This window comes from Vicia villosa, linkage group LG3 (assembly GCF_029867415.1).
Source record: "Vicia villosa cultivar HV-30 ecotype Madison, WI linkage group LG3, Vvil1.0, whole genome shotgun sequence".
Lineage (NCBI taxonomy): Eukaryota > Viridiplantae > Streptophyta > Magnoliopsida > Fabales > Fabaceae > Vicia > Vicia villosa.
This window is the reverse complement of record NC_081182.1, coordinates 218976692-218986686: the sequence shown is the minus strand read 5'-3', so window position 1 is coordinate 218986686 and position 9995 is coordinate 218976692. Positions and strand designations below refer to the sequence as shown.

General features: G+C 40.3%; 1 protein-coding gene across 1 annotated transcript; it reads left to right on the top strand.

Moving 5' to 3' along the window:
• Positions 1-206: 206 nt before the first annotated feature.
• Positions 207-4272, top strand: LOC131659977 (uncharacterized). Its single transcript, XM_058929083.1, has 3 exons — positions 207-445; positions 890-1554; positions 4136-4272. The coding sequence occupies exons 1-3, from the start codon at positions 207-209 to the stop codon at positions 4270-4272; spliced, it is 1041 nt and encodes a 346-aa protein (XP_058785066.1).
• Positions 4273-9995: the final 5723 nt, after the last annotated feature.

The window sequence follows — 9995 nt, the reverse complement described above, 5'->3', positions numbered from 1 at the left end:
CTATGGCTGGGAGGAATGATGCTGCGATAGCTGCTGCTTTGGAAGCGATGGCTCAGGCTATGCAGAACCAACCGAATGCTGACGAGAGTGCTGGATCTCGTAGTTTGGCAACTTTCCAGAGGGAGAATCCGCCCGTGTTCAAGGGTACGCATGACCCTGATGGTGCTCTTGAGTGGTTGAAGGAGATCGAGCGAATCTTCCGTGTTATGGATTGCACTTCTGCACAGAGGGTTAGTTATGGCACTCATATGCTGGCTAAGGAAGCGAATGATTGGTGGCTAGAGACCCGTAGGAGGTTGGAGGCTCATGGTGAGGAGATCACTTGGATTGTGTTTCGCATGGAGTTCTTAAGGAAATACTTTCCTAAGGATGTCCGTGGTAAGAAGGAGATTGAATTCCTTGAGCTGAAACAATGGAACAAGTCTGTTGTGGAGTATGCTGCTAAGTTTGGTGAGCTGGCTAAGTTTTACCAATACTATGATGGTGCGAATGGTGAGTTTTCCAAGTGTATCAAGTTTGAGAATGGGTTGCGTCCAGAAATCAAGAAAGCGGTTAGTTACCAGAAGATCTGTATTTTTGCTGATTTGGTGGATAGTTGTCGAATTTATGAGGTGGACAATAATGCTCATCATCGTGTTATTAATGAGAAGAGGGGCAAGAATCAACAAAGCCGCGAGAAACCGTATGATGCTGGTCAAGGGAAGCAAAGAGTTGCTCATGGTCATAAGACTAGTGGGGGAGATGCTCCTGCTAGGATTGTATGCTTCAAGTGTGGTCGACCTGGTCATAAGAGCAATGTTTGTACTGCTGATGTGAAGAGGTGTTACCGTTGTGGTAAGACGGGACACATGTCATCTGATTGTAAGCATAAGGATGTTGTTTGCTTTAGTTGTGGTGCGGAGGGACATATTGATAGCCAGTGTCAGAAGCCAAAGAAGACAGCTGTAGGTGGTAAAGTGTTCGCATTGTCAGGCACTCAGACATCTAGTGAGGACGGCCTTGTTAGAGGTACTTGTTTCATTAATAGCATTCCTTTAATTACTAATATCGATACCGGTGCCACTCATTGTTTTATTGCTGATGATTGTGTGGAAAGATTGGGTCTTACTTTGTCTGCTATGAATGGAGAAATGGTTGTCGAACTCCCCGCTAAGGGAACAATGACTACTTCTCTAGTGTGTTTGAACCGTCCTTTGTCAATCTTTGATAGGGACTTTGTTGTTGACTTTGCGTGTTTACCGCTTGTCGGTTTGGATGTGGTTTTGGGTATGAATTGGTTGAAACGCAACTACGTTCATATCAATTGTTTTAACAACACGGTGAGATTTTCTTCTCTTGAAGAAGAAGAAGTTGGTTTGTTGACTGGTAAGCAATTGAAGCAACTGATGCAAGACGAAGCACAAATGTTCTCATTGATGGCGTCCTTGTCTTTTGAGAATCAAGCGAGAATTGATGAGTTAAAGGTGGTGCAAGAATTTCCTGAAGTGTTTCTTGATGACATTCCTGATGTACCTCCAGAAAGAGAAGTTGAGTTTACGATTGATCTTGTACCTGGTACCAGACCTGTTTCTATGGCACCGTACAGAATGTCTGTATCGGAGTTGTCTGAATGAAAGAAGCAATTAGAATAATTGCTTGAGAAGAAGTTTGTAAGACCAAGTGTATCGCCGTGGGGAGCACCCGTATTGCTTGTAAAGAAGAAAGATGGAAGTATGAGACTTTGTGTTGATTATCGGCAGTTGAATGAAGTGACGATAAAGAACAAGTATCCACTTCCAAGAATCGATGACTTGATGGATCAGTTAGTGGGTGCTATTGTGTTTTCTAAGATTGATTTGAGGTCCGGATATCACCAGATTAGAGTAAAAGAAGATGACATTCAGAAGACTGCGTCCAGGACTCGGTATGGACACTACGAGTATTCGGTGATGCCCTTCGGTGTCACTAATGCACTGGGAGTATTCATGGAGTACATGAACCGTATTTTTCATTCTTACTTGGATCGGTTCGTGGTAGTATTCATTGATGACATTCTTATCTACTCTATATCTGAAGAAGAGCATGAAGAGCATCTGAGAATTGTGTTACAAGTTTTGAAAGAGAAGCAATTGTATGCCAAGTTGTCTAAGTGTGAATTCTGGTTGCATGAAGTTAATTTCCTTGGTCATGTCATTTCTGCTAGTGGCATTGTCGTGGATCCTTCTAAAGTTGATGCTGTGTTACAATGGGAGACTCCGAAGTCAGCTACTGAGATTAGAAGTTTCTTGGGTTTAGCCGGTTACTATAGACGGTTTATCGAAGGATTTTCTAAGTTGGCACTTCCATAGACGAGATTGACTTGCAAAGGAAAGGCTTTTGTGTGGGATGTTCAATGTGAAGAGAGTTTCAATGAGCTGAAGAAGAGATTGACGTCGGCTCCAGTTTTGACTTTGCCTAATTCAGGAGAGCCTTTTGTTGTGTACTGTGATGCTTGCTTGATGGGTTTAGGTGGAGTGCTTATGCAGAATAGTAAAGTGGTTGCTTATGCGTCTAGGCAGTTGAGGATTCATGAAAAGAACTATCCTACGCATGATCTTGAGTTGGCGGCAGTGCTCTTTGTGTTGAAAATTTGGAGACATTATCTTTATGGTTCTAGATTTGAAGTGTTTAGCGACCATAAGAGTTTGAAGTACTTGTTCGATCAAAAAGAGTTGAATATGAGGCAGCGAAGGTGGCTTGAATTGTTGAAGGATTACGATTTTGGCTTGAACTATCATCCCGGAAAGGCTAATGTTGTAGCCGATGCTTTAAGCCGAAAGACTTTGCATATGTCGGCTATGATGGTTAAAGAGTTGGAGTTGATTGAGCAGTTCCGAGACTTGAGTTTGGTTTGCGAAGTGACACCGCATAGTGTTATGTTGGGAATGTTAAAGTTTAACAATGACTTTCTTGACAATATCAGAGAGGCTCAGAAGCTAGATGTGAAGTTGGTGGATTTGAGGGTAGGAACCGATCGACTTGAGAATGGTGATTTCAAGTTAGATGCACGTGGTGTGTTGAGATTCCGAGATCGTATTTGCATTCCTGATGATGAAGAGATTAAGAAGGCGATTCTTGAAGAGAGTCATAGAAGCAATTTGAGTATTCATCCAGGAGCTACAAAGATGTTTCAAGACTTGAAGGGTTTGTTTTGGTGGCCTGGTATGAAACGTGATGTGGCACAGTTCGTGTATGCTTGTTTGACTTGCCAGAAGTCAAAGATCGAACATCAGAAGCCTGCGGGATTGATGCAACCGTTAGAAGTTCCAGAATGGAAACGATAGCATTTCGATGGACTTTGTAACAGGATTACCTAATACCTTGAGAGGATTTGATTCGATTTGGGTGATTGTTGATAGGCTTACGAAATCGGCACACTTTATACCTATTAACATCACATTTCCGATAGCGAAGTTAACAGAGATATATGTCAGGGTGATTGTGAAGTTGCATGGTGTACCTTTGTGTATTGTGTCGGATAGAGATCCGAGGTTTACTTCCGATTTCTGGAGAAGTTTGCAAGAGGCGTTGGGTTCTAAGTTGAGGTTGAGTACGGCGTATCATCCACAGACAGATGGTCAGACCGAGAGAACTATTCAGTCATTAGAGGATTTGTTGAAAGCATGTGTTCTTGAGCAGGGAGGTTCGTGGGATACTTATCTTGCGTTGATTGAGTTCACTTACAATAACAATTACCATTCTAGTATTGGAATGACACCTTTTGAGGCGTTGTATGGTCGGAGGTGTAGGACTCTGTTATGTTGGCACGAGTCTGGTGAGGGTGTGGTACTTGGACCCGAGATTGTTAGAGAGACTACGGAGAAAGTGAAGCTTATTCGAGATAAGATGAAAGCTTCTCAAAGTAGGCAGAAAAGTTACCATGACAAGAGAAGAAAAGAATTGGAATTCCAAGCTGGTGATCATGTGTTTTTGAGGGTCACACCTGTGACTGGTGTTGGACGAGCTCTGAAGTCTAAGAAGCTCACTCCTCACTTTATTGGTCCGTATCAGATATCGAATCGAGTTGGGAAAGCTGCTTATCGTGTGGCGTTACCGCCAAATCTTGCTAATTTGCACGATTTGTTTCATGTGTCACAACTCCGGAAGTATGTTTCAGATCCGTCTCATGTGATCCAGATGGACGATGTACAAGTGCGTGATAATCTCACAGTGGAGATGATGCCTGTGCGAATTAAGGATCGCGAAGTGAAGGTTCTAAGAGGCAAAGAGATTCCATTGGTGAAAGTTGTCTAGTTGGGAGCTACTGGTGAGAGCCTAACCTGGGAGCTGGAGAGCAAGATGCGAGACTCCTATCCCGAGTTATTTGAATCAGGTAAAATTCTATTTTCGAGGACGAAAATATTCTAGTGGGGGAGAGTTGTAACGCCCGGAAATTTATTTATTCGCTTAATTTAGACGTTTGTGGTGTTTATTGAAATTTTCGCGTTTTGGGGTGATTTAGTCGGTATTAGTTCGGGACAACGGATCGATATTTAATCGGAAATTTTAATGTTTTTAGTATTAATAATATTAATGAGGTAATATGTAGCGTTTTAGGATTTTTTCGAGTAATTAAGATTAGACCGTAAAAATGAGTTATTGAGTAATAAGTCGGTATATTAAATAATCAGATTTTGTTTTAATAGAATAAAAAGTGGAATATTATTAGAAATAGTATTTTAATTTTTTTGAGTTAAATAGTTTATTGGGCCTATTTTTGATTTAGTGAAGAATAGAGAAGGGGGTGTTAATTACTAAGCCCAATATTATGATAAAATTAGGTTTTTAGTGTTAGTAAGAGAAAGAGGAGTGGAGAGAAAACCAGAAAAATAGAAGGCATTTGGAGGAGGCTAGGTCTTGAAGAGGGGAGCAAGCTTAGAGAAATATCAATCCAAGTGCTAGGGTTGTAGAGTTTTCTTCAATCCAAACAAGGTAAAGGCGGGGTTCTTATCCTATAATGAGGCTTATGAAATATTGTATGTTGGGATTAGGGATTTGGGTTAATGTTTTGCTATGTTGATTTGTACCAAAACTTAAATTCTGGTTGTTGCATTTCGTTGTTGATTGTTGCTGTGTGTTGCTGTCGTTGCTGTTTATGTTGCTGAACTGAATTACCTTGCCTTCCTTGTAACAAGTGACAGACGTCACTATGAAATGGATGAGGGCATATCACACGTTTCGTTTCCACCTTGTTTTGTTTCATGTTATCTCACATGCCTTGTTTACCATGATAGTTATTGTGACATAATACATGATTTTGGAATGAGATAAAATTAGAAAATAGTAAGATATGGATTGTGAACAGTAGAATATAGGATTAATATAATATAAAACAGTCCCATTTGATCGAAATAGCCGACTTAAGCGGTATAATTACTTGTCCAGAATTTGACAAAAATTTACGTGGTAGCTAAATTTAATTCGTACATTAACGTGGTGGTGTTCTTTTGTCGAAATTGTGATAGTAACCGATCGATTAAATTAATAGTTGAATTAATTTTTGATAAGCCTATTTAATTAAAATAAATTGAACTTAGATTAACTATTCGGTTTAGCGGTAAATTACGATATCTTGAGAATTTAACCGAACGAATAGAGTAACCGATAAAGAATAGAATTGTATCCGAATTAACCGGTTGAGTTGTGTTTTTGGTGACTTGGAAGTGTAACCCGAAGACTAATAAAGTCGTGAATATTAAGGATTTAACCGGAACTTAGATAAACGGTAGTGACGTAGGATATATATAATTAATTAGAGAATATTAGGTGAATGATTTTGGTTAGTTGATAGTGGGTCAGTGAGTTGATTAAACGACTAATTTATAGAGAATTATGAGACTAATGTGAATTGACTCAATGTGTTGATTTGTTGTGATATACCGAAACATGATGATTTTATTAATGTTTGAAATTATATGTTTGTCGCGATGGGTCGAAACATGACATGTTTGTGATAATTGGTAATACGTGATGTTGTATATATATTCGTGACGATAATTTTGTGACTAAGTAAAGGTGAAATATTATGGTGACGTGAATTACCTCGTATAATGGTAATTGATTGAGATATAGGCCTATGCCTCGTGACGATATGTGATTTTGATGAGTATGTTGTGTTGTCTTGTTTGTCGAGTCACATTCCATATGCATATTTTGTGACGGCCTGAAAACTATGGCAAACATGACGGCCTGAAAACTATGGCAAACATGACGGGCCAAATGGCAATTGGTGACGGGGGCTGAAGCTCCGATTGGTACCACATGCATATACATGAGTCATGTCCCATATATTTCTATGTGATATATAGCGTGACGTTTGTGACTTTGTTGTGATTCGTATTTCTGTAACTTATTAAATGATAGGATTATGTGAAGATGTGAATTTGTGACTTAATGATAGAATGACTATATTAATACTTGTGAATGCGATTAACCGAATATGTCTAATTTCTAATATATAATTTATCATGTGCTCGATTATATGAATTGATATCTCACCCTTTCTTTGTTTGGCCGTTGCCTTTATATTGGTGACGTGCAGGTGACTCGCATTGAGGAGAGGTTAGCTGAGTTGGTCTAGAGTCGTGTCGCTCTGATACGTAGCACTCGGGGGGACGAACAAGTTGATTTACTTGCTTTTGGATTTTTATGTTTTGGCATACACTTGAGTTATTTATTTGAGATTGTCACTTTAAAGTGCATTAATTGTTGAATTAAGATGCTATGAAATCTTGAACTAATTGTTGAGTTTCCGTTGCACTTCTATGGAAGTTAATTCATGTTAAAGACTATTATTTGATGTTTTCAGTCCTTCCGTATTTGTGAATGCTATGTATCCGCTTTATGGGACGAGGTGAATTGTTTTTGAGAATGATTATGTGATACCTCAATTGCTTGTTTACGAATATTTATACTCTGGTTTTATTTAATTTTCGTGGGTAGAATTGGGGTGTTACAGCTAACATGAGCGTTCATGGAAAAAATTGTTTCATTCATTAATTAAAAGGTACATTGAAAATAACTTACAGAAAAAGAAAAACTAAAACATCTAAGAAATTACTACGGTTAAAACAATGTCATTGGGTCCATGCATCATTTGAATGCAATCAATGTCGTATTCCACATTATCCCAGAAACTTATTGTTGTTCCAGTCGCAGCATCGACTCTTGTTTTAAGCCTCTTGATGCTTCTGATCTGTTCGCCGGATTCGTACTACCCCTCTAAAAAAGTCATGAGAGTCCTCTTGAGTTGCTCGACGGAAGAGATATTCCAAAACATAACCGGCATGGGAGGTTTGACGGGAGAGAATATGACATGTCCGTTCCTTCAGCGATACTCCGGTTCAGGTTCGATACGCCATGTTGATCTCCGGGGCGGCGACTCTGTTGTCCCCACACACAAAACCCTAATTTGGCCCACTCTTATGCGTGCATGTGATCTACCTGCAACAGAACACTGTATGCATGCATGCCTAGTCAATTCGGCACAGAACACGGGATTCAGACACGTCTAGTCTATTCTGTACAAAACACAAAATGCATGCACGCCTAGTCTATTTTTGCCCAGAACACAGAATGCATTTGAACCCTTCTTTATTACTTTGAGATCTGTATCACATGCATGCTCGCCACTTGGTTGTCATGCACTAAACATCAACAACAACCATCCCCTCTATAAATACTCTCATAGAATACTCTCTTTTCATCAACATTTCATCTGTTATCTTCACAAACACTTATCATTTTCAAATCCGCAGAAAAGTTTCAGAGTTCTTGAAAATGGCTCAACTTCTTACCATGGGTGAAAACCACAGAGGAACTAGAGCGAACTTGGCGACATATGTAAGTTCATACTTATTTATTTCTAAACATCTATACTTATATGATATCCAGTTTAATCTATTTATTCGTGGTTTTTAGGATGTTGACCGATTCCGTACACGTTCTTACGCCTATGTTGAACCTGATGAGAGGATTATTTCGAATCTACAAGCATGTGGCATCGGACGTGTCATAAAAATGCACAACAACACCATCGACAGAAAATTCATCCTTGCGTTACAAGAGCGATGGAGGCCTGAAACCCACACGTTTCATCTTCCAATAGGTGAGTGTACGATTACTCTAGAGGATGTTTATATGTTGCTTGGTCTGCCCATTGATGGCAAGGCTGTTAATGGATCTGTTCAACATGCTAATTCACTATGTGAGAGAGTGTTGGGAAGAGATCTAGTTGTGCCTACTCAAGGCTCAAGAGGCCAAGGTATCAGTCTGGCCTCCCTTAAATCTTATTATGATGAACTCTGTATGCACGACCACTCTACCGAGGATGATGTTTGGTTATTTACTAAGGTCTATATCATGCTAATGTTTGGTAACCTTTTATTCCCAGAGTCGACAGGTAACACTGTCAACTTTTTTTATTTAAGTAAATTTGATAGTATTAGCAAGATTAAGAAATATAGTTGGGGGTCTGCCGTTTTGGCGATGTTATACCAATCGCTTTGTAAGAACGCGGTTGCCGAGAAGTGCACCTTCTATGGATGTGCTTTCCTCCTACAAGTATGGGATTGGTGGAGAATGCCTACGCTATCCCCTGCATGCAGGAACAACTACACGTTCCCTTATGCAACAAGATACGTCTTTTTCAACGCTATCCCTTGAATGCTAACTCTCTTTTACATAAAAATCTGAAATAACATGTTTGCTCTTTTTTTTTAGGTTCTGTGGTCCTAAATTGAATTACAGCAAGAATCCGAGGGGGAATATTATTTTGTATCGGCAACTATTGGATCACCTCCGAGCTGAGGATGTATTACCACTAAACTTTTATATGATCATATAGATGTATTACAATCCATCATCTTTTTTAATAATATATTATTGTTTTCTCCTACGCAGTTTAATTGGAGACCATACTTGATGCTAGACCATGAGCCCAACCAGAGTGACCAAGAAGTTTGGACTGCGGTGACACCTATAATAAGGTTCAACATCGTGGAGATGCACCAATCTGACCGTGTGAGACTTCAGTTTGGCATGCATCAACCAATCCCGGATCCCCCAACTGATATGGGTTGTTGGCATCTTAGAAGAGTCAATCACCAATGGGATCACGCAGATTATCATTCTTTCGCACCTGAACTTTGTGAGACGTGGAAGCAGCGTCGCCGCCGTCTACTACTTCCCTGTTTCCCAACTCCCAATGTATCCAACCGCAGACTACGTGAATTGGTATAGAACAGTCACAACCCCCGATATGTATGTGTCGAACCCCTAGGCAACCCATCCAACAACAATCATGGGGCTTCACCCAACAACACCACGATGCCGGCCCCTCCAACTCCAATAGGCAACCCAGCCCCGACATGGGTCCAGAAGACGAATACGACCCAAACGAGCAAATGATCACTCAATCGTCACTTTACCATACCTCCCAACAATCACAACACCAACAATATGGCTACTCCAAACCCCAACAATCACAACACCAACAGTATGGCTACACCACACCCGAACAATCACAACACCAACAATATGGCTACGCCACACCCCAACAAACAATGCCTTTTTTCCAAGGCCAATCAAGCGCTGGGTTTTATCGACCATATGACGCAACTCCACCGCCAAGACCAATCTTTGAGGGCATGGGGACCGACTATTTGACAGCAGGATACAAGACTACATGTCCAACGAGCGCATGGAGGGGCTAATTCGAGGCCCACCTACCCAAACACAACAAGAACAACCAAGGAATAGGGGGGTCGGGCTAGGGGGGTCGTGGAGAAGGGGGTCGTCGAGAACCTTCCCAACGGATTCGAACAATTCCAGATTGTGGAACTGACGGTCAGAGGGGTCATGAATAGAATAATCTTAATGTTTTAAAAATATTCTTTTTTTTCGTATTTGTAATGTTTGTCTTGTACTTCCCGTATTTGTAATGTTTTTCCTGTATTTCTCGTATTTGTAATGTTTCT